This window comes from Garra rufa, chromosome 10 (genome assembly GCF_049309525.1).
Source record: "Garra rufa chromosome 10, GarRuf1.0, whole genome shotgun sequence".
Taxonomy (NCBI): Eukaryota; Metazoa; Chordata; class Actinopteri; order Cypriniformes; family Cyprinidae; genus Garra; species Garra rufa.
The window spans coordinates 37,727,121-37,752,207 of record NC_133370.1 but is presented as its reverse complement, the minus strand read 5'-3'; the positions used below and the strand labels follow the sequence as shown (position 1 = coordinate 37,752,207).

The 25,087-nt window shown below is 35.5% G+C and overlaps 1 protein-coding gene across 16 annotated transcripts in view; it reads right to left on the bottom strand.

The window, feature by feature from the left end:
* The window catches only part of dlg1b (discs large MAGUK scaffold protein 1b), a 129,232-nt gene that overhangs the window by 5,635 nt on the left and 98,510 nt on the right, over positions 1–25,087 (bottom strand). For 8 of the 16 annotated variants that reach the window (XM_073848888.1, XM_073848892.1, XM_073848894.1 and 5 more), the window contains 10 exons: positions 20,570–20,696; positions 15,380–15,536; positions 15,114–15,216; positions 12,484–12,598; positions 11,708–11,884; positions 10,215–10,281; positions 7,766–7,865; positions 4,327–4,368; positions 875–925; positions 654–755 (listed from right to left, as the gene is read on the bottom strand). In XM_073848888.1, the coding sequence (XP_073704989.1) occupies positions 654–755; positions 875–925; positions 4,327–4,368; positions 7,766–7,865; positions 10,215–10,281; positions 11,708–11,884; positions 12,484–12,598; positions 15,114–15,216; positions 15,380–15,536; positions 20,570–20,696 (1,041 nt within the window). Of the gene's footprint in view, positions 1–653; positions 756–874; positions 926–4,326; positions 4,369–7,476; positions 7,511–7,765; positions 7,866–10,214; positions 10,282–11,707; positions 11,885–12,483; positions 12,599–15,113; positions 15,217–15,379; positions 15,537–20,569; positions 20,697–25,087 lie in introns of all 16 variants that reach the window. The other 8 variants (XM_073848889.1, XM_073848895.1, XM_073848900.1 and 5 more) reach the window with 3 other exon arrangements.

The window sequence follows — 25,087 nt, the reverse complement described above, 5'->3', positions numbered from 1 at the left end:
AATTTCCCACTATAAATATATCAGAACATAATTTTTGATTAGTAATACGCATTGCTAAGAACTTCATTTGGACAACTTTAAAGGCGATTTTCTCAATATTTTCTAAAATATTGTCCTATCCTAACAAACCAGGATAGGATACATTAATGGAAAGCTTATTTATTCAGCCTTCAGATGATTAAATCTAAAAAAAAAAAAAAAGACTTTTATGACTGGTTTTGTGGTCCAGGGTCACATATAACATTAAAAAATATTTGGAACTGTGCAATTTTTTAAATCAAGAGAACATGGGTTGTTTCTTAATGCGCATTTTATTCAAACCACGCCATTAATGGTCGATTACATTTTGAAGAGCACAGCACTGGCTTACTTTTAATTAAATAACAATTATTCACAGCTTAATAACCTCACTAAACCATATGGTCAGACTTATTGTGCAGCCCTATCAAAAAAGACCTCTGTGAATAATAATTTATATCACTTACCAGAAGAATTCCTTTATTCATATCTCGAAAAAAATATATATATTCAACCTTGTCAATGCAGTCTGAACTGTATTTTTTCTTTGACATGCTTGCAAACTACACTGAAGCAGCTGTAAAAATGTGTTCCTCTGTTTTCTAATCAGTTTATACAAATGTACAGATACTTACGAGGAACACAGGAACCAAATTTGTCAGGGAACTCCGAGATCAGGTCATCATTTACTCTGTCTTTCATCGGACCCAAGATAATCACTGGTCGTGAGTAGTTCACTGTGGAAAGACCATTTATAAAATCAATTGCATTTTCCTAAAAAGAATCATTAATTTGACTTATTAGAGGAAATCTCATATGTTAATGTTGCTGATACAGACAATCATTAGCCTTTTACCTTCCTGCTGACAGACTGGCTCATAAGACAGGACATAATCCTCTTGACCACCTGAGATATAAACACACACACATACAGTTAAGCTTAAAAATCAAATAAAAAATGTGTTATCGCTGTGTTATCAAGCATATAAAGATCCTGAAAACGATGCAATGTTTTCTGCTCATGCAGTATTATTAAATGTGTGAAATTGTAGAGGCAGCTACGTGAGATCCACTTGTGGCCACTAGAGGTCATGTATGCCACACAAATGAATAGTGAATAGCAATGGAGTCCTCCGTCATGGTTGGTATGAGACTGTCACAATGATTAAAGTGGAGCTCTTTCTGTGGATCTCAGTAGGCCTGATTGCCTAAGGCTGACTGCCCGCACATATACTATGAGTTAGAGGCACATACGTGCTGTAAATGAACGAACATTGTCCTTTAAAGTTAAGGGCAGGATTCTGAAGGGCCTGTGACATGCTAGTGCTGTTTCTTGCATCAAAGTGTAGCATATTGTGTGCGTAAAATACAAAATATTAAGCATTTATTCCAAAGCAATGGTATTAATTGGCTGTTTTGTTAGTTATTCACATGTATGAGAGATCACAAAGGAGAAAACACAAACTATGTATTGCATTGTATGACTTCATTTGCTGTCATGAAGTTACATTGCACCATAGCTACATAATTTCCACATCTTTTCCCAGTAATCAGTAAAATGTATTTAGTAAAACATTTATTAAAGCTGAAATCCATCATTTTTGGCACTCTTGCGGTTAACTGCATGCGTCTTGCGGAAGAACAGTGTAGCAAAAGCTACTTCTCTCTTTCTACATCTATGACGAGTCATGCAGGTTCCTACTAGAACCAGACTAGAATAGTCTGAATATAAAAACATATTATAGTTGTACTGTAGTGAGTATGCAAGGTATGCAAAAAACACGGTTTGGAAAATTAATTCATGATGTTCTTAGGCCCCGTCCACACTGAGACGCGTTATATGTAAATATTTTGTATCGTATAGGCATTTCGTCCAGACGGATCCGGCGTTTTGGGAGAGTGAAACCACTATTTTTTTTTTTTACTTGGTCCCAGAGTTATTCATTACAGAGCTACTTATTATATACATTTTGTAAATTTTTTGTAAACAAAAAAAAAAAAAGTTACGAACTGCAGCTTTAAAGCATATCAATATAAAAATAAAAAGCTACAAAATTTAACATATTTTTCGTTTATTTTATAACACTACCATTCAACAGTTTGGGGTCGGTAAGTGCCTTATGCTCACTATGGCTACATTTATTTGATCAAAAATACAGTAAAACATAATATTGTGAAGTATTATTACAATGAATTTTTTTTTTTAATAATATATATTTTAAAAAGTAATTTTTTCCTGTGATAACGAAGCTGCGTTTCAGCAGCTATTCATTCTAACATTCTGATTTGATGCTCAAGTAATATTTCTTACATCTAAGAGTACTCTAATACAATCTATTTTCAGCTAGTTTTCCTTATTGTACACAATATTTTTTTATTTTTCAATGTATAAAGAGAGCTGTGATTTTAAAAAATGTTGTGTATTTTATATTAACAAAGTTAAAATCTGTTGAGGTGCTTAATATTTATTTTATTTGTTTATTTTTGTGGAAACCATGAATCATTTTTTAAGATTGTTTGATTAATAGAAAGTTTAGAAGATAAGCATTTATTTTTTAATAGAAATCATCTGTAACATTATAAATGTTTTTAATGTAGCTTTTGGATTTAGAAAAAGTTTTTAAGTCTGCTTTCTAAAGACTGTTCAGAATTCAGCCGTTGATTCATGTATCTCTTCAGGTTGTACATCTAAAAGTACTCTCTAATACAATCTATTTTTGGCTAGTTTTCCTTATTGTACACAATTTTTTTTTTATTAACAAATTTATTTATTATTAACAAAGTTAAAATTTGTTGAGCTGCTTAATATTTATTTTATTTGTTTATTTTTGTGGAAACCATGAATCATTTTTTAAGATTGTTTGATTAATAGAAAGTTCAGAAGAAAAGCATTTATTTTTAATAGAAATAATATGTAACATTATAAAATGTCTTTAATGTAGCTTTTGGATTAAAAAAGTTTTTTTAAGTCTGCTTTCTAAAGACTGGTCAGAATTCAGTCATTGATTCGTGTACCTCTTTAGGTTGCACATCTAAAAGTACTCTAATACAATCTATTTTCAGCTAGTTTTCCTTATTGTACAAAGTTTTTTTTTATTTTTCAATGCATAAAGAGAGCTGTGATATCAAAAATGTTATGTGTATTTCTTATGTGAAATCTGCTTTCTAAAGACTGGTCAGAATTTATTGATTCATGTAACTCTTCAGGTTGTACATCTAAAAGTACTCTAATATAATTTATTATTGTATACAATATTTTTTTTATTTTTCAATGTATAAAGAGAGCCATGATATCAAAAATGTTATGTGTATTTCTTATTAACAAGTAAAGGTAAAATCTGTTGAGCTGCTTAATACAGTATTTATTTTATTTGTTTGTTTTTGTGGAAACCATTAATCATTTTTAAAGATTGTTTGATTAATAGAAAGTTTAGAAGATAAGCATTTATTTTTAATAGAAATAATCTGTAACATTATAAATGTCTTTAATGTCGATTTTGGATTTAAAAAAAAAAAGTTTTAATGAGTTTTGCTTCATTTAATGTGTCTTTGTTGAAGAAAAAATTCAAGCATTCTTACTTAAAAAAAAAATCTTACTGACCCCAAACTTTTGAACAGTGATATAGCAGGACCAGTGAAAATGTTAAAGAATTTAAAATAAACATCAATTGTTTATGTTTGCATTCATCTAATTTTCAACTGTTAATGGACAAAAACAGTGCTACAGTTTCATTTACAATCCCATTATGATGTTGCACCGTATAGAATAGTGGCACAAAGTGTACCGTACCATGCAGTAGCTGATAATGCCCTGCACTAATGCACAGTCTGTACTGCTGATCACAGCGGCGTGTATTATCTGGCCCCCGTGAGACAGTATAGTAATATCTTTAGAGTGGCTTTGATATAGCGGCACTGTGACTCTGACTGTCTGTGACAGAGAGAGGGCAAGGGCTGGGAAGTAATGGGGGGAGCACGGTTGCTATGGAGACGGAGCCAGGGGCTGGCAGAGGGCTCACTGATTGATTTTGGTATTGTATCTGTGTGGCTTCTGGAACATAACCCAGTCTGTCTCACTGCAGTGCTGCTTAGTTAAGGGGGGCAGGCATTCAGCAATGTAACCTCTTGATAAATCCACAAAAGCATTGCTCGGTTATTTATACATTTTTAGGTTGTATTATAAAATAGATCTCCCATACACGTTAATGCATAGCAAAGAGGATAGGAGAGAGAATAACAGTGTTAAATATGTAAAAGAAAAGACGACGAGAAAGATGGATGACGGGCACAATGGAAGAAAGAACTTACGGTAACTACTCTCACTATCACTGGCATTAGAGGTAACATGCTCTGAAATCATAACAGAGGGGGAAATGGATAATGAAAATCATGAATAGGAGCACATGATGATGCATGAGGTGACTTCAAATAAGAGAGAAATACCAGTCCAGAAGCTCACTTTAGTGGAGAAATACACACACCACTAAGGGACACAGCACACACTCTGAGACCCCATGAAAAAATGTTTTGTGCCTTTTAGTCCATATCTGATAGTTTTGAGGCCGTATGCTACTGTACTCTTAATAGTTGACAAAGTTAACTAGCACAGTTCATAGTAAAACAAATAATAATAATGATTCCAAATAAGTTACTTTTACATATTTTCACATTATAAGTTTCAGTCTGCTTTCTAAAGACTGGTCAGAATTTAGTCAATGATTCATGTATCTCTTCAGGTTGTACATCTAAAAGTACTCTAATACAATCTATTTTCAGTTAGCTTTCCTTATTGTACACAATATTTTTTTTTATTTTTCAATGTATAAAGAAAGCTGAGAAATCAAAAATGTTTAAAAATGACTGAACTAGCATATTAACCGATATAGAATGTTAAAGGGATAGGCCGAAGACGAACATTTTGTTATTTATTTACTTTTTCCAGACCCATAATTTCATTAATCTTTGAAACACAAATTAAGATAATTTTATTTGTTTTTGTCCATTCTTTCAAAGTCTATGCAACCACAATTTTCAAACTTCAAAAAGTCACCATAAAGGTAATCCATATAAATCAAGCAGTTTAATCCAAGTATTTTGTAGAGACAAAATTGCTTCATACAGTGGTAGCCAAAATTATTAAAACACTAGTATTTTCACCAGCTAAAAATGGTTTAAAGTCACTTATTACTATCTTTTGCTGTAGTGTGTCAGTATGAAATATCAGTTTAAATATCATATTTCCAAACATTCATTTTGCCATTAATTGTAATAATCCAGTTAGATTTTTGTTTGCACAAGGAGTCTGACAACAGCCAGTGCCCCATATAGAGATCTGATCTCATCTTCATCCAGTCTGATTAAAATAACATAAAGAAACAAATTGAGAAAGACTAAATCTAAAAGAACTGTGGCAACGTCTCCAAGATGCTTCAAGAGACCTACCTCCAAAGCTACCTGAAAAACTATGTGCAACTAGGGCAAAAGCTGCTTTAAACGCAAAGGGTGGTCACACCAAATGTTGATTTCATTTAGTTAATAGAAGTTAATTGATAAAGAAACTTTATTTTTGACAGCATCCTCATTTTACAGCATTTTTATGTGTGCCTAAAACTTTTAACAGTACTGCAGCTTTGCAGGTAGGTTTTTTGAAACAACTTGGAGACGTTGCCACAGTTCTTCTGGATTTAGTCTGTCTTAGTTTGTTCTGTTTCTTCATGTCGTTCCAGACAGAATGGATGATGATGAGATTAGATCTCTGTGTGGAGCACTGGCTGTTGTCAGACTTGTGCAAACAAAAACCCCACTATATTGTAACAGTTATTGGAAAAAAGAATGTTTGGAGATGTAAACTGAAATTTCCTACTGACACACTACAGCAAAACACAGAAATAGCTAGCTTAAAAAAAATTAGCTGGTGAAACTACTACTGTTCTAATCATTTGTGCCACCACTGTATGATGAACAGAATAAAAATGAAAAACCTAAATCAGGTAATCAAGGTCTTCAATGCAAGTTAAAACATATCAGGTAGTTGTGTTGGAGCAGGGTTGGAACTCAAGTCAGGAAGGTAGTTCTCCATAAGCAGGTTTGGAGACCCCGGATAAAAAGTTGATGCATTCAAAGTTTTGTCCAATAAAATGGTCTCTAGATTGAGGCTGTCCCCTTAATCCCACATTAAAGCATACAACCTCCAACCAGAAACCACAAATAACAAATCAGGGTTTGTTGATTTGTTTCTGGCCGTGCTCGTATTTCATTTCCTTTTCCAAACATCATTTAGTTACTAAGTATTTGGAATTCATTCTGAAGGTGTCTTCAAAGCTTTTACCCATATTAGTATAATTTTATGGAGTTAACTAGAAACTAATGGATAACAGCCACTATCCTGAGTCAATACGAAATATGTCAACTAGCAAAGAAAAGTGCACTCATCAAGCCATTACAACGGGGCTTTGAGGAGTTAAAGGATTACTCCACTTCCTAAATAAAAATTTCCTGATAATTTACTCACCCCATGTCATCCAAGATGTTTACGTCTTTCTTTCTTCAGTCGCTCTACACGATCCCAGGCGAATACCCCCCCACACCCCAAAAGTACAATAAGAAAGTATACTTTTTTGACCTCAAATGTTTGTCTTGTCTAGCTCTGTGATGTGCATCTTGTCTAGCTCTGTGATGTACATCACTGCAGAAGTACTGACCCAGTGTTTACAAAGTGAATGTGCAAAGAAGATCAAACACCCTTTACAAAAAAAGGTAAAACAGCGATGTCGGACGATTTTGAAGTTGGAGGAGAAAATAAGATGCCCTGACATTACATAGTCAGAAAAGACAAGCATTTGTGGTTAAAAAGTGTATAACTATGATTTTTTTAAGAAAATGACAAATCGTTTCTCTATATAAGACCCTTATTCCTTGGCTGGGATTGTGTAGAGCTTTTTGAAGCCCTTTGAAGCTGCATTAAAACTGCATTTTTAACCTTCACTCCGTTGAGCCCCATTTAAGTCCACTATATGGAGAAAAATCCTGTTTTCCTCAAAAAACTTAATTTCTTTGTGACTGAAGAAAGAAAGACATGAATATCTTCGATGACATGGGGGTGAGTAAATGATCAGGTAATTTTTTTCTGGAAGTGGAGTAATTCTTTAAAAGTAAACTGTAATTAGGATAATAGTTTTTCTATCTACTGTATGATGGCAAATATACTTCAAAATTAATAAATTATTTTCTCATCAAGAGAAAATAAAATATGCAGGTACTAAATGAGAGGAGATTCCATAGAGCACAGTGAGAAAATACATTTCACCTCCACCATTAGAACAACAGCAGAAATAGAAAACTGTTTTTCTGGTACTGTATGAATTATGAGATTGAGGAATGAGATACGTGAAAGGAAGAGAGATAGAGTGGAGGTCTGGTCCAGAGGTGACCGAGTGGGCATCTACATGGGGAACTTACTCTGGCCTTTGGATAGCATGTCATCTGGGTTGTCCTGTGGATCGGTCAGGAAGGGAGCAACAAGAGAGACAACAACCACAAGAGTACAAGGGTTACTGAGACACTCTAGGGCCTGGTCCAGCCACTGAACACAGCAGGCACCAAGCTGTCTCGGTCCACTGGTGTTGCTATATCTAAAGTAGGCTCTGATGTCTGCTGTGTCCAGTGGAGCAGTGCCCACCTCTGTCCTTATGACCTGCTGCCCTATTCTTGCCCAGCATTGTGCTGGAGTGCTGATTTCTGTACTTACGGTCCACATCGCTTGCTTCCTGCTCACTCGCCTCCTTGTTCTTGTAGAAAGGGAACTTGCGGGAAAACAGATTCTTTTTACGCTTGTCATTGAGGGACTGCTGAGGAAGAGAAGGAAGGGGAGGGCAAAAGAAAAGAAGGGAAGGGGAAGAGGGCTGTCTAATGTCCATATGGAAAAAATAAAAGATGATCGTTCTGCTCTTGACTTTGTGAACCTCTGATGGCTTAATCAAATGCCACTGATACAATTTCTTATAGACATGTGTTAACTCAATTAATGGAGGACGTCACAAAGTCAGAAATGTATATGAAATGCATGAAGAACTGAAGTGGACAAATAAATGGATTTGAGTCATAGACTCAAAAAACAGCTAGCAGCAGGAGATCGCAAACACTAGAGAAGCAGACGGATAGATTTGCATGCAAAGGGTAAGAAGCATTGTGAGTGTGCCAGAAGCATGTGGAGGCCTATAACTGCTTTGGTTGTGGCTGCTTTTCTTATCACATAGCAAGTTGGCCTAATTTCCTTTTCTTTCATTCAAGGGCAGGCAAATATAGTATGAAATACTTTGCTGTGAAAAGAGCTTGTATGTAAAATGATTTAAGAATTACTCTATGGCTCTTTTCTTTGGCAGTGACGCAGCACCAGGACTACAGGTGCATTTCCATTCTTATGCAGTGATCAGTTATAAGCCTGGCTGGTTTACACTGCAGCACTATGGATTATTGGACAGCATTGCACGGTAGGTAAAAAGAGGAAAGTGTGATGATGAAGGACGGGAGAGGAAGAGGTGTGGCATACAGAAGGACGAGCAGTCCGACATCAATGGCAAGCGTATTTGTCCTTCGTTTTCCTATCATGCATGTTTTGTCGGGCTGTTAGATAATCTGGTGTTTTGACTTCTATGCCTCATACATGAGTTATAGATGTATTACAGTACTGTTATATGTGTTATATAACATATGGCCGTTTTTCGGGCCCTGCGACACTTGCAGCTACGCATGCTGTTAATTTAGACTGGACCATTCATATGGCAGACTGATTAGTATCAGAATATTACATTCCACTGAATGCACGGACTGAGCGTTATTAATTGTGAGTTAATATCAAATGGTCAAACTTTCACAGAGGTAGGAACACTAGCAAATACTAATTTGTAAAGCAATTTGAATTGCATTTCAATGGCATTCTAGATACACAGTATACACAGTAAAAGCAACATAGGAGCTTTGTTCCAATCCCCAATAAGTTGCCTAGTTCTGAAGCATTTAAGACATCATACTAAGGAGACAATCAGCCTTTTAAAAAGCTGCTTTCTAGGATACCTAATTTGGCAAAAATCTAAGGCAGCATGCCAGTGTAATTAATCAAAAGGTTGGGGTCAGTAAGATTTATTTATTTATTTATTTGAAAGAAATGAACATCTTTATTTCGTGAGAAAGCAATACATTATTATTTCTAAATATTTACTAAATATTTCTGTATTAAAAAAATGCTCTATTCATCAAAAAAATCCTGATTAGTGTCATGATAATGATTTAACATTTATTAAAAATATTAGGTAGCACATCTCTTTTCAACAATAAAAATACATGTGTAACAGTATATTGGGTCCGTGTGGCGCTTAAAACGGCAACAAAGAAGAATTCCTTCTGCTGTCTCTGTGCTTAATATTAATAAAACGTAAAAATACAAAGAGAAAAGTCACTGCTCTTGAATAAAGGAAGGTTGTAGTTTTAATAAGAAACAAAGCATGTGAAGACGCAGTTTTATTTTACATTCAATTACATTAAATTTCTGTAGCACTGTTAGACTACTTTAGACTTGCATAACAGTATTCAGTATATATACATATTAAAAAGCACAGTTTTTTTTATTTGTATCTTTTTTTCTGCTGTATTACTATCTTTAAATTAATCACTAATATAAAGTTTTGGACTCAGTCATAATCATGTTAAATAATTGTGATTACAATATTGACTAAAATAATCGTGATCATGATTTTTGACAAAATCGAGCAGCCCTAACGTTCATAATTAAAATTAATATTTCCTGAGCAGCAAATCAGCATATTAATATGATTTCTGAAGGATCATGTGACATTGAAGACTGGAGTAATGTTACAGGAATAAATTAAATTTTATCTTTTAAATTGTAATTATAATTCACAATGTTAGTGTTTCTTAAAATCTCAGCAACTACAACCTTTGAATGGTACATTACATTTTTTAGTGAAACAATCCTAGAACAAAACTGAGCTCAAAACTGAGAAAACCCTAACACAACTTAAAACTCAAATTCACTCAGTAAATGAGTAAAGTCTCCAGTTCAGTCAGGATGTGGTCTTAAAGGACATATAGGCAACAGACAACAAAGCAACTCACTTGGTTTTGGAACAGAGTATTGTTCAAATATTTGTAGGTATGCATGTATAAAATAGTTCACTCACCCCTTTTTCTCGTGACTTGGAGTTGAACTTAACCGTCTTTAACCTTGCTCTCTCCTTCTTCTCCACTCTTGAGAGAAAATGTAAGGTATTATAATACAATATCCGTTAATCAACTATTAATCTGATACACTGCATTTAAAGCATAAATCTCCCTCATCGGAATATCTTTAAGACACGCACTTGAGCCAAGTGCGATATGGACCAAAAAACCCCCAAAACAAATCACAATTTTTGCTTCAATGTAAAAGTTGTAAAAAAACAGATGGTTAATTGTGGTTTTAAACACTTAAGGCTTTTTTTTAACACACTTTTCCAGTTATTTTCCCCATTTTCCCAAATGAAAAATATATATTTTTTTCTTAGTTCTACATGTTCTAATGAGTAATATGTTTCAAATCAAGAATAAGGTTTGTGTTGCCTCATAATATTAACAATATAACATTTTTGTCTCTTAGAAATACACATTTGATATTAGCTTCAGTTAGGATGCAGATGTAGATTTATGTTCATTATCAAATACAGAAATATCGGTAAAAATTGTAGCAACCTCTTTTTTTATATGGTGAAATTGAATTATTCTGAGGTTTTTTTCCTAACAACCTTTGGTCTTCCATAGTAGCATACATTTAATACAATTAGATCCTGATAATCACAATTAAAACCACAAACATAGCACCTCAATACCATGGTAAAAATGTAATATGGTTTCTATGCATTTGTATGAAAAACAGTAGTCTAAATACATTCAGTATAAAAGCATACATGCTATAGCTAATTCAATATAATTCAATAATTATATTCTATTACTTCTCTTTCAATAAATTTTATACATGTCTATATTAATAATATAATAAAATTCGACACAAATACCCACATTCCTGACACAATACCATAGTGCAGTTAGCGCTACTAAAGCAAATCTATGGCAAATGATGCCGATTTTTAGATTAAAAGGCCTTCTGAATGTATTGTTGCACACAATGTCTCTCCTGTTTGTCAATGCTGTATCATCTGGCTATAAACTGAGTTATTTGTGTTCTTTGCTAAATTCAAGCGCTTCACACCGGATCTCACAGCGCTGTTTAGTGCTCGTGTATAGGAGACTCATCAACGAGTAAACACATCGGATCTAGTAAGTTCGCGCCACGCCGCTGTTTAAACTTTGAACCTTTGACGAACATTTCGATTTCATCGAACATTAATCAAACTCTTTTTATCGTTTATCGAGGACATTAATATTGCGCGATAATTATAGTAATCGATTTATCACCCAGCCCTACTTGAGCCTACTGAGGGTAAGCTATCAGCTAAGCATACACAGTGGTAAACTGTGTCCGGTCAAAAAATTCTTGAGGACTTTGGTGAAATGGTGCTGGAGGACCTATTTATACTATTTAATACAAACACGACCTACATCCAAGCAAACTTACCAGCCTAAATATACTTGCAAATAGTAATTATGTTTGTAATTTTACAAGCTTCAATTCTCTCACCTTCTCTTGCTTGGGATAACGCCCATTTCCTCCACCTCTCCTTGTGGAGTGACCTGCCGTGCCTGCCACCACTCATCATCTGAAGCATTCACTACGTGCAGTATGTCCCCAAATTTGAAGTTCAGGCCCTGGCTGGGCAGCCCAGAATCCTTCGTTTTATCATAATCAAACAGTGCCCTGCAGAAACAGTCAAAATAAGACCACAGAAAAAAAAAACAGACTAGATATCTGCACCTTTAGCTGAACGCATGTGGTAAAGTCTGACCAGAAGCTTTAAAATCGCTAAACCTTTTCAACAGATGTGTGGAAACTGCAAATATAAGACATCTAATATATCAAAAAGATCCAAATTTAATAGCAGCATTTAAAGTTGGCATAAAATGGAAATTGTGATCGTATTTCTTTTCTACAGTGATGTATATCCATGTGAAACAGCTTCTTGAACAGGAAAGAAATGTAGGGCGGACCTGATTTGGTCCATCAGGAATTGACTGGACAGTTGGATCGTTGTTGTTAGCTAATTGCTGTGATCTCATGTGAGTGACAGATTGCTGGAAGGAAGGTTTTATTGCCCAGCCCTTGCGCCGGTGCACAGATCATCAGGGAAAAGATGTCATTGTAAGGGGAAGGGGAAGTTAATGTTTTTGATTAAACATGAACTTTAAAAAAATAATGTGCACAGATAAAATACTTCTAACAAACACAGCAATATTCTATAAAAAATATGAATTGTCAGTTTTGATTTTATAGTGACTTTATATGCAGTTTTCCAGTACCTGACATATAGTGATCTCTTCTGACTGGTCCTCAAGGACCCTGAGCCTGAGCTGATGCTGCTGTTCATCATTTGCTCTCTTAGGTCGTGGATCTTGGCTTCAAATCGGCTGTACTCTGAAACACAAGGCCACAAACGTCACTACTGCACATTTTCCAGAATGCTGCTGTTGAATGCCGTAATAAAGCATTGCATGTATGAGAGAATAAGAGTTTTACAGGAGAATTATTGAGCAGAATCATGTAAGTGTTGATCAATATTTGTGCATAAAAACATAATCACCAAAACAATCAATCAATGTTATACCAATATACACACAAATAGCGTTGCCACACTAAGTAGCAACTGGTCACCAATTTGTACCCTACAGTATAATGAAAGCTTTCTTTTTCAATCTTTTCCAAAATATTTATAGGACCTAGATGCCATACCAATGTAAGTGATGCAAAACAACCACTGACTCCAAGAAAAAAAAGGGGGATTTATCAAGGGGAATGCAAAAACAGAGCATCGGAAATGTACCACTGTTGTTAAGAATAAAACTATAGGTCTATAACTATAGGACAGGTTGTACAGTCTGAACTGGAGGACTCACATCTAATTTTTATGAGTTCTATTTATGCGCAGTGTTGGGGAAAGTTACTTTTGCATTACAATACTGCATTACTTAGTTCCTTTTTATAAAAAGTGAACACCAAAAGTGAATTTAATAAGCCTCAGGCTGAAGGAAAACTAAATTCACTTCTGTACAGTAAAATGCAGGAGAAGAAAGTTCATCAACACACAAAAATAAAGCACAAATGTTAGTTTGTCTAAAGTAAATTTGCTTATTAGTATGGTTGAATTGGATCATCGAAGGTCAGCAGCAAAGACAGTGGTTAATAAAATGGGTAAAAAAATATATTTGTGTTATTTAACATATTTAATTAGTGCAGGTCTGAGACATATTCTGAGTTTGCATTCCACTGTTTTTGTTCATTCTGAGCAATACTGAATCTGTGAGATGAATTAATGTTCACATTTAGTCTAGAATAGGGTTGGGTCAATAGACGATGCCATCGTCCATCGCCGATGGCCTATAGACATCACGATGCTGAGCCAGCATCGCGATACTCCACTCCGCCCCGCCCCGCCCCCGCCGCAGCAGCAACCCGCTCGCGAAAAACACACACTGAATCACACTATATAGCCAAATGAAATGCATGCTTTCAATTTCCACATCTTTACTTATTTTATTATTATTATGAGGAAATAATAATAAGGAAGTTGTCAGCGATCACAATATAAATTACAGTGAACTCCAAACGAATTACATGAACTAGTTCGTTTACATTAATAAATGAGGCATACAAAAACAGCAGAAAAAATTCAAAATAATTTTAATTAAATTAGATTAAATAAACTACACCAAATATGCCTTTTTCATGGTTTTACCATAACTAACCGAGCTTGGAACAAAAAACAAGAGAATATATATTTTTTTTCCCCATCAAAATACAAACGTACAATACAAAGACTATACATTATAAATATCAGTTTATCATTCAAATGCATTGGGAATATGGAAACACTTGGATTTGTGCCGAATTACAGAGGTACGTGAGCCCAACGCCTGCTATTTTTAGTTTCGCTTTGTTTTGTATATATTATACAATTATATTATATATTTTACTTTATATATTTTGTTTCATTCCTGTTCTGTTCAAAATACCTCTACATTTAAATGATTCGTTTTGGAGTCAGGGTAACTAACTTATAGCTATGTTTATAGTGTTTATAATGTTAATACATAATAATATTTCGCTTGATTTGGTATTATTTCTGATATTACACTTTCTCTCTAAACATTCCGCTGCTCATTAAATGCATTTGGAGAGAGTGGGTTAAGCAGTAAGCAATCAATGAGAGCCATTTTGAACTTAAAGCTGACTGGTCCAAAATATGTTAAGGACCAACACACATCCTCCAAATACATCTACATAAACCCGCGCTTGCTATGTCTCGTATGCACGCACGCACTGTCACGATCTAATGCACTTGTTAATGCCGCATCTTTAAAAATCCGACTCAAATTAAGCACTGGTCGAAACGGTATGCTACAATTTATTAATTCGTTATGAATTAATTATTTAACAACAACCATCCCACACTCCCGCCCTGTCCCCGCCCCCCACGGACGATACCATCGTCCAACGTGATGTTTCACGTTAGACATCGTACGATGCCAAGTTCACACAGTGCACACAACGCCTCTGCATTTACTCTCGATTTCTCTCAACATGGGGACAGGAGACTTGTCATTCAATGAAAGGGAAAACAAAGTAACTGGCATTACTTATTGGAATTATTGGAAGTATCTATTTACTGGGTTGTCCTCTTTCACATTTTCTGGGTTGGTAGATGCACTCGGAACCCGATTATAGCACTTAAACATGGAAAAAGTCAGATTTTCATAATATTTCCTATATAAGACCTGACTGATTTAATGATACAAAGGAATCAATAGAAGGCTATAAAACTAGTATTGGTTTGTTAGCTTTTTAATTCTCGTAATCACACAGCTAAGAGATTTGTTTTTAATGAGTGGTCAAAATGATTGATGTGGCACAATCTTAAATTAAGTAAACTCACCATCCGGTCTGTACTGGGCAACAATGGTGACTGTTTGTCCGGCATTCTTCAGAGCTGCTGCGGCTTGTTCATGAGTGGCACCGCGTAGGTCTATTCCATTCACCTATGAAAAGTACAACTGTTTTTATATCAATAGTACAAGCAGTATGATCAGTATGATCAGTATGAGTTCAGTATGTCTGCTGAATACTGCAAGGAATTCTCCTGTTTAGATGGTCATCTTCAGCGTGACAGGGCAAAGTTTTAGTGGCCAATGAAATACTCACAGACACCAGGCGGTCTCCTTTCTTCAACTCTCCACACAAGTCTGCAGGGCCTCCAGCCAGGATAAAGGAAATAAATATGCCCTCTCCATCTTCTCCACCCACTATGTTGAAGCCAAGCCCTGTAGAGCCTCGATGCAGCACTACCTTCCTGGGTTCCCTGTATGAGCAAAAAATTGCAAAAAACTGTCTGTATAAATCCACATTTAAAAAATCCAAAGTTCTGTCATGAAACTCTAGATGGTGCATGTGATCATAATGACATCATGATGCACATTGCGCAGCTGACTGGTTTCTTCTCATATCAGCAGCCAATGAGCTTGCTGCTCAACATTCAAATACTCAGCTAGTGCTTGCATTAACAGTTGCAGCGCATTTCAGAACACCCCACCTTCCCCAGCTTCACCTGTATAGATCTGCTATGAGTTGATTTCATGCATGTTACAAATGGAGGTTATTTTATATATACAGTTGCAATCAAACTTATTCAACCCCCAAAGACTGCAGTACTTTACAAATACAAGCTTTTCTGAAGATCCAGGACTTTATATGTAATATTTTTAAGTTCTAGGATTTTTTAAATAACACAGCTATGTCATTATTATTTAACCCCTATTCAACATTGTTGTTTTTTAGTCACTTATTTGTATGGTGGGGAACAAAATTGTCTTTAAACACAATTAAACCTTTAGAAACTCTTAGCTTGAGAATTAGCTTGAGCTGTTACACACACATAAAGTTAGCCGATGCATTTGCTGAAGTTTAAAGAAGCTAATGTGACAAACTCAACAGAGCTCTCACAAAAGCTATAGAGAAGCTATACAGAAGAAATAATTGTATTACTTTAGAAAGCCTAAGGCTATATTAAGATTTTCAAGACATTAAAAGTTCGTAGAGACACAGCTGGCAGCCTAATTCCGTGTTGTACCAGAAAACCTTTGAGGGTGTTTTAAAGAAAAAACACTATTCTGTAAAATGTTTGATCAGAACAACTGAGGAAAAATCTGCAATATACAGCCAAAGATTTGCAAGATGACCCAATGAAAGGTGGAAAAACATTTCAATGCACAAGATAAACACAAACCAAGCATGGCTTTCATGCTGGGGCATCTTGCCGCATGTCACTTTTGCATATTAACATAAAACACTGATTTGAAAATGCTAAAATTCATTTAAATAGACCTGTGGTGTACTAAAAGAATGTTTTATGGAGTGATTTGCCTAAAGTGGAACTTTTTGGACCTATGGATCAGTGGTATGTCTGGTGCCAAAAACTAAAAAAAAAAGCAGAACACTATCTCCGTCATTAAACTTGGAGGTGGTTCAGTCCTGTTAAGGGGTGTTTTACTAAAGCAGAAAGTGGAAATCATGACTGTATGAAGGACATCATGGATTCTTTAAAGTATCAGGCCATTTTGGCAAGAACTGTAATGCGTTTGGTGCAAAGACTAAAGATAATGAACAATGGACTTTCCTGCTGGACAGCCATTCCAAAGTACACATCCAAATCAACTTATGCTTGGTTTAGGGATTAATCATAGAATGTTCTTGAGTGGACTGTTCAGTCTTCAGATTTAATTCTCATTGAAAATATTTGGTTGAACTTGAAGGAAGTAGTTGCAAAGGGAAAACCAAAGGATATTAGTTATCTGAAAGCTTTTCCAGGCAAGGAATGGGCCAGGATTGCAGTAAAGAGGTCACCGAAGTTTCTAAGCACTTACATGCAACGTTTATTGGTGGTTTTAAAGCATAAATGATTCTGCACCAAATTTGAATTTTGGGGGTTGAATAATTTTGAACATAAATGTTTAGAGTCAATTAATTTTGTTTTCCATTATTCATCATCTTACATTCTCAGAATAACTCAAATGTATTAATAAACGTTCTATGATTGTGTATTGATGCCTTTTTTTATTTCACAAAAGTTTGTTCTCAGCAGCAAAATGTCTTGCAGGTCAAGCAGTATTACTTACAGCAGTATGTCTGTGGATGTATTGGCAGTAGGAATTCACAGCACTTACTCTGTCGCCGCAGCAGCAACATAGCAGATCTTTCTTCCGCCAAGACCAAACAAATTAACATTGCCAAGTTCATTACCATGTTAAACTCTCCAAGAGTTGTCATGACAAAACTAAACTTACAGACTCACAGCCACAACAAACTGTTCATTTTGTCTGAAACAAACAGCTAGCAAAAAGCATTACATTGCCATAAATCAGGACAATATGCTGTTCTCTGTATTGTACATGTCACACAGCAAAATTCAATATGAGTTTGTGTGAGACATACTAGTTTGTAAGATCACATTTAATGACAAGGCCACCTATGAAAAAACACGTCTCTTATGTTTACCAAAGCTCCTTTAATTGATCAAAAATAAAGTAAAAACTGTAATACTGTGAACTAGTATTACAATTTATAACAACTGTTCTTCATTTTAATATGTTTACCACACTATAATACTATATGAGCATTATATTTATGCTTTCAAGTGCCTTAAATGCCTTTCTTCAGCACATCCATAGTGCATTACTGTGATTTACAAACTGATGGGCAAACAAATTATTTACGATATTACGCCACAAATGAACATTCCTTTAAGAGTGCAAGGTCACTGTATATAACTGGCCTCATGGAGGCACTGCTGGTCTAGTTCTACTACACACAGCCTTTTCTACACCACAAAACAACCCTGTGGCTATCTTACAATACTAATTCTGCAAAATCAAATACCATTTTATCACATCATCTCTTGCTTGTTAAATAGAACATTGCTATAAAAATAACAATGAACACAATGACATCTAGAAAGGGCCACATGCCTTTCAGGCTGTACTGTATTTTTGATTGTTGCGCTCAACTTCAAATCCTCCTGTGCACCTAAATGGTCAGATTAATAGAATCGTTTGTTCCGCTGGATTACGACAATCTTGTTTATTCATTTTCTGGCAAGCTGGCTAAGAGGCTTGATGATGCGCTGCGGTTTTTATGAAAATGAGCCCACACATGACGTGGATGGGCTATATTTGGAGCTTATCAAATTGTTAAATCGGCAACAATGTGTCGTTTTGGGTCAGATTTCTCTATCTGTCTAAAGGTCTGTTATTACGTCTGGATAAATGGCATAATGAAGGATCTGATGATCCTCAAATGCAAACTGAGTTTTGCTTCAAGAAAGCAACCATAATTGATTCAATAATTGATTAGTCATTTATATTATTATATTATATTATATTATATTATAGTTCCTTTTTGTATAGACATTTTTTCCATTGTTGTTTAGTCTCATGACTGTGTGGTTTCAAGGGCCGTTTGTTTACATGAATAACAGATTCAATGGGATATTTACGAAAACTCAAGGTTTATGGGATGTTGTTGTGAATCAGTTTGGTATAAGGCTACATGTTGGATTTGTGATCTTTAGATGAAGTCTGAGCATTGAGACACAACTAAGACTATTCAATACACTTCTCTTTTTTTATAATCATCACTTTGTCTCCTGCTTTTGCTCTTATCTGGCTTCTTACTCAGTCAACTTTTTGGCTGATAGAAGACTGTTAATAGTGTTTTGGGTATTTTGGGTATCAGACAAGACCTGTTAAAAGAGTTTGGGTATTAGACTACTCTACTCTGTCTAGGCATGGGGACAGTGATCGAACAATAACCACTCACTTTTTTGCAACCAGTTTGATTTTTGATTGTGCTCTCCTAAAGTTAGGCAATTCTAAAATTAAAATAGATGTAACCTTGTAAAATAACCACATTTCTCAGACTTGGATAACATGCTAAAAGAGGACATGCTATCTGCCCTCACAATTGACAACTCCTTTAGTGAGGCATTGCAGCTTGGGCTAGCTAACCTGAGTAAAAGTAAAAGAGCAATTTGATACTCCAGTGAACTATATCAAAAAGTTCACAGAGGATCTCATCGACTAAACAGGTCATGATATCATCCTGAACATCACATGTGAGCATCAGAGCACTGACCGAATCTGGCATCACATTATAAAAATAAACATGAACAGCTTGAAGTTGCCCCTTTGTTGAACTCAAAAAATGAGCTTGCATGTACAAAATTAATCTGGTATTCAACTGGTGCTACTATGTGAACAACAAAATAATGACAGGAAAACACCCGAGTTCTATTCTCACAGGTTGCAAAAAATAATATACAGCACCATCATTGTAGTCTGAAGAAATAATATCATGAGCTGAATCACCAAAAAAGACTGGTGACAGAAAATTAAAAACTTTTTCAAGTGTCAGTCTATGAAAACCATGGAATAAAACAATAAATAAGGTACATTTGAGTTTATATTTCAAAATTCTGACTTTATTCTCGCAATTTTGAGATTATATCTCACAATTCTGATTTAAAAAAAATCAACTTGTCATTTTCTTTTTTTAGTTTATATCCCACACTTCTGGCTTTTTTCCCCTCAGACTGGACAAACTTGCTATTGTTGAGTTAAATCGAGTTATAAGGTCGAGAAATACGAGATAAAAATGTTCATTTCCGAGAAAAAAAAAGTCAGAATTGCGAGATAAAATAGGTAAATGTAAAATGTTACAAGTTTAAACAGTATTTCATTCTGTGACTGTAGGGCTAAAATAATATGTTCCCTATGAACTGCATATGTAAATATTGTGTAGACCAATTGTTTAAATTACATTTATGCTTTAAAATTAGAGTAATCATAGCAGGTTTCATCCTTTAGTCTGACCGTTTAAATATCTGCATTTAGCTTTAAATTCCATTTTTGATGACAGTGTTTTTATGCCACCATAATGCACATTCAGCTGCAATTAGCGTAACTGTGACGTCTACTCAAAATTGGTCTATAAAGACTATGATTGGTTTTGTTTATTTAAACCAGGGGTCACCAAACTTGATCCTGGAGGGCCGGTGTCCTGCAGAGTTTGCTCCAACTTGCCTCAACACACCTGCCTGGAGTTTTTAAGTATACCTATTAAGACCTTGATTAGCTGGTTCAGGTGTGTTTGATAAGGGTTGGAGCTAAACTCTGTAGGACACCAGCCCTCCAGGACAGAGTGTGGTGACCCCTGATTTAAACTGTAAATAAGTAAAGCCTTGATCTATACAAACAGACAGCATTGCTCCTCACTGAATTATGGCAAAAAGCTTGAGTATGAGCAGCATTGTAGATTTATCTAAACAATTTTTGACAATACCTGGTTACATCATCATCCCCCACTGTGGTTTTTGGGGTCGGGGAGTAGCGTCCAGAATGCACCGGAGGCAGCGGCTGGCTCAGATAGCTTGGAGGGCTGATATGGTTTTCCATGTGTTGCGAATAGGCTGGGAAAGATGAAAAACGCAAACATTAAAACAGGTCACAGAAACAAGCCTCAAACATCTTAATCTGCATTGCCTAAAATTTGCACCAAGGAGTTCCAAGATCTTATTTGACCTAATCCTCCAGAAATGCACAATTATAAGCTATTCAGTTAGTATGGGTTTGCATCCCTATGACAAACAGGCACACGCAGACAGTAAATGATACCCTGGGCTGAGCTTTTAGCACCTCGGCCTCCACTGCGGCTCCGCTTACAAAGATATCGATGTGGGGGAAAGAGACCTGGGGGTCAGAGTGAAACTGAGCCTAAACTATCCTTATTTTACCTGTCTTTGTCTCTCCATAAATGTCTCATTTGAAACAGACAGTTAGCTAAGCTCATAACAAAAGGCTTCCTGGGTATCGTGCATCCTCATATGAGCTCTCGTGACTGGAAGTTTGATCCATACTTGCATAATCACAAAATGATGGTTAAATAGGTAGTATAAGTATTGAACAATTTTTCCAACTATCCCAAAAAGCTTTTACAATATGTCTGTTTATCAGTATTTGACATCTGCAGTTACTGTTGCAGTGTCACCAATGTGTAATGCATGCTTAAAGGTCATAAATGTTGCAAAGGTGAGATGGTGAAACACAGCGCTTATATTACCTATAGTGCCCACTTCATGAAACACTGTTCTTACCCATGATGAGATGCGACATCTTTAGTGGAATGAGACCAGACTCTCAGAGACCAAGATTTATGACCACAAGGTACTTGAAAGATAAGGAATCATTTTTAACATAGAAAAATATCTAATCTAATCTAATCTAATCTAATATACAACTGCTGAAATAAAATGAGCACTTATTTTATAAAACATTTACACAAAATTCCAATGTCATATGTTGATCTATTACTCAACTTTATATTAAATTAAAAATAAATATAAAAATGACTAATTGACTGTACACACGAAACCGCAAGGGTGTCGTTTTCAGATTTATCCACTTTGGGACCCGGTTTCAAAAAATAGCGGTTTCAGTCTCCTAAAACGCCGGATCCGTGTGGACGAAACGCCAATGCGATAAAAAATGTATACGTATACAGCGAAACGCGTCTCCGTGTGGACAGGCCCTGAATCTATAAAATATATTATATAATCAATATGATTACATTTCCCATGAATGAGATTAAATGATGAATGACATGAATGCTAAACTAAAGTGAGCTGAATAATGACACTGATATCTTCTTTAGAGCTGCTTTACACCTGAAATTAAATTTTATAAATGAAAAATGACAATCTTTTTTGTTTCTCCAAACCCTTGGTTAGGCCTTTTAACTATTTGCGCATCTATCCAGGTCTTATTCTACTTTGAAACGAGCTCTCTGATGGCTGTGAGATGTATATTTGGGAGCAGCAGTGGCAATAGCTTTCTCTCCCACAGTACTGCACTATGACCTATAACAGAACGAGAGGCTTAGCTGCAGAAACCTCGTTTTACCCTCAGGCGGAGCAGAGCGGAACAGAGTGGCACGATAAAAAAAGCCTAACAGATGGTAAAATGCATGCTTTATGGCTCTCCATGGGGACAAAAATATAATCTACTGACACGAAGGCTCCCCCTCTGCAATACACTGACCAAATCAAGCAGATCAGTGTGCCCAAAAAGCATGCTCAAAAAAAAAAAAAAAAGCACTCGAACATCATCTACAAGCTATAAACAGGATTATTTCCATTCTGAGTCTGGCTGCTGAATGATTGTGCACACTTAAAAAAATTATTTCTCATTCATTAACTCAGACTCAGGTTTGCTCTCTGAGGCCCGAGTACCATCGTTCCACATGCTGCCTTCTATGCATTAAGATATTGCTGCTTGGATTAGCAATACAGACTTGACCATGTGGTCCCAGTCATGATTGAATTTGTGATTTGTCTTACAAGTCAAGTAGAGAAAAGCATTCTTGCTTGCCATTACAGTGTAGATGGGTCTCAGGAATGGTGTCTTTCTGCATTTAAAAAATCAAGCCTAGCAATCTTCCACAACCTAATGAACTGCCTTGCTGTCAATGTCATTGCAACAACAAAACAACACAATACTCTACAGATGTTCACTGGCAAACTTCAGACTATACATGTGCTTTCTTAAACAGGGGGACCAAAAGGACATTTCCATTTGTGAATAATTGTACCAACTGTTGTCACCGTCTCACCAAGTTGTTTGGCGATGGTCTTGTAGCCCATTCCAGCCTTGTGTAGGTCTACAACCTTGTCCCTGACAGCCTTGGACAGCTTTTTGGTCTTGGCCATGGTGGAGAGTTTGGAATCTGATTGATTGATTGCTTCTGTGGACAGGTGTCTTTTATACAGGTAACAAACTGAGATTAGGAGCACTCCCTTTAAGAGTGCTTCTACTCTCAGTTTCTAATCTCAATTTGTTACCTGTATAAAAGACACCTGGGAGCCAGAAATCTTGCTGATTGATATACTTATACTCAAATAAGCATATACTCAAATATACTCAAATACGTATTTCACTCATTAAAATTCAAATCAATTCCTAACTTTTTTGAAATGCGTTTTTCTGGATTTTTTGTTGTTATTCTGTCTCTCACTGTTAAAATAAACCTACCATTAAAATTATAGACTGATACAAAATCAGAAGGGGGTCAAATTATTATTTTCCCCACTGTAATAGGGATAAAATATAAAATGAACACAATTTAGGTCAAATAGTTTTTAATTATTTTAAACTATTTTCTATCAACACATTTTTGGCACTAAATGCAACAATGAATAATCGTAATTAATGCTGGGCTTGTCTCTGCAAAGCACACATGTTCTGTCCTATATCCTCCTGTCCAATATCGTATAATAAAATACTGTACGTAACGGTAGTGACAGATAATTTCTTCTGTATTATGATTTTGAGTAAAATGAATTATCGAAGCAACAAGTAGAGCTTTGATGTTGTTCTAACCCACTGATGTTGATTGGACTGAATCTAGGGCTGGGCGATAAATCAATAATAATAATAATAATAATTATTGCACATTACAAATTTCCTCAATAAGCAAGGAAATTCCGCAAATGTGGAACGAAAGAACGCTAGTCATTTGAAGCGCACCATTCGGACATCTTATCCGCTCGGCTCAAAGTTCAAATGGCGGTGCGACACAAGCATACCTGAGCAGATGTGTTCACTTGCTGATGAGTCTTGGTCATGTGACCAAGTGTGAAGTGCTTGAATTCAGCAAAGAACATAAATAACTCTTTTTTAGCAAGATGATACAGCACTGACAAACAGGAGAGACACAGTGCGCAACAATACAGTCAGAGGGCTTTTTAATCTACAAATCCATAATTTACCATAGATTTACTGTAGTAGCACTAACTGCACCATGGTATTGTGTCAGAACAGAAGCGTATATAATTACAGTATTTTTTGTGACTACAGTATTTTTTATTTAGACTACTGTTTTTGATACAAATACACAGAAACCAAATTACATTTTTACCATGGTATTGAGGTGCTATATTTGTGGTTTTAACTGTGAAGTATGTATGCTACTATGGAAGACCAATGGTTAATTAAAAAAAAAAAACTAAAACAGTCAGTTATTAAATTTTACCATATACAAATGAGGTTGCTAGAATTTTTACCGATATTACAGATTTTAATAATGAACATAAATCTGCATTCTAACTCAAGCTACTATCAAATGTGTATTTAAGAGACAAACAACTTGTGTATTATTATTAATATTATGAGGCAACACAAACCCGTTTCTTATTTTGAAATAATATTACTCACTAGAACATGTAGAACTAAGAAATAATGCTTTTCATATTATTTTTAATTATTTTGTTAAGATGACTGGAAAAGTGTAAAGAATTCAAAATTGCAAAGTGTCATTTTCTGACCATAAAGAATAGTTTAAAACCACAATTAACCATCTGGTTTTTTTACAACTTTCATATTGGAGCCATTAAACTTCAAATCTGAACTCTGTTCTAGTGGTTTTAAACTGATTTCTGGACTTCATCTGTCAAGTAGGACATAAGTTGTGACCGACATGGGGATGGTTTTTGTCTAATTGCCCCATACACAGGGGGGATCAGTGCTTACAGCTGAGTTGTGAAGGCTTTGACTTTGAGACAGAAGTCATCCTTCATCATACTGGGGTAACATGGCAAGCATTCTGTTTAAGGATTAAAAACGAGTGTTTCTAAAGGGAGTTGTGTGGGGTGCATCAGAAGAGGCAGAGAGATCAAGAGCTTTTTTATGACGAAAGCGTGTCTGATTTGGTGGTGTTGTGTCTGTAAGTGTGTTACTTTGTGTCTGGGGTCAACAGTCTTTAAAGAGGGTGGTTGATTATGTAAATGTGCAATAACTTTAAGGTAAC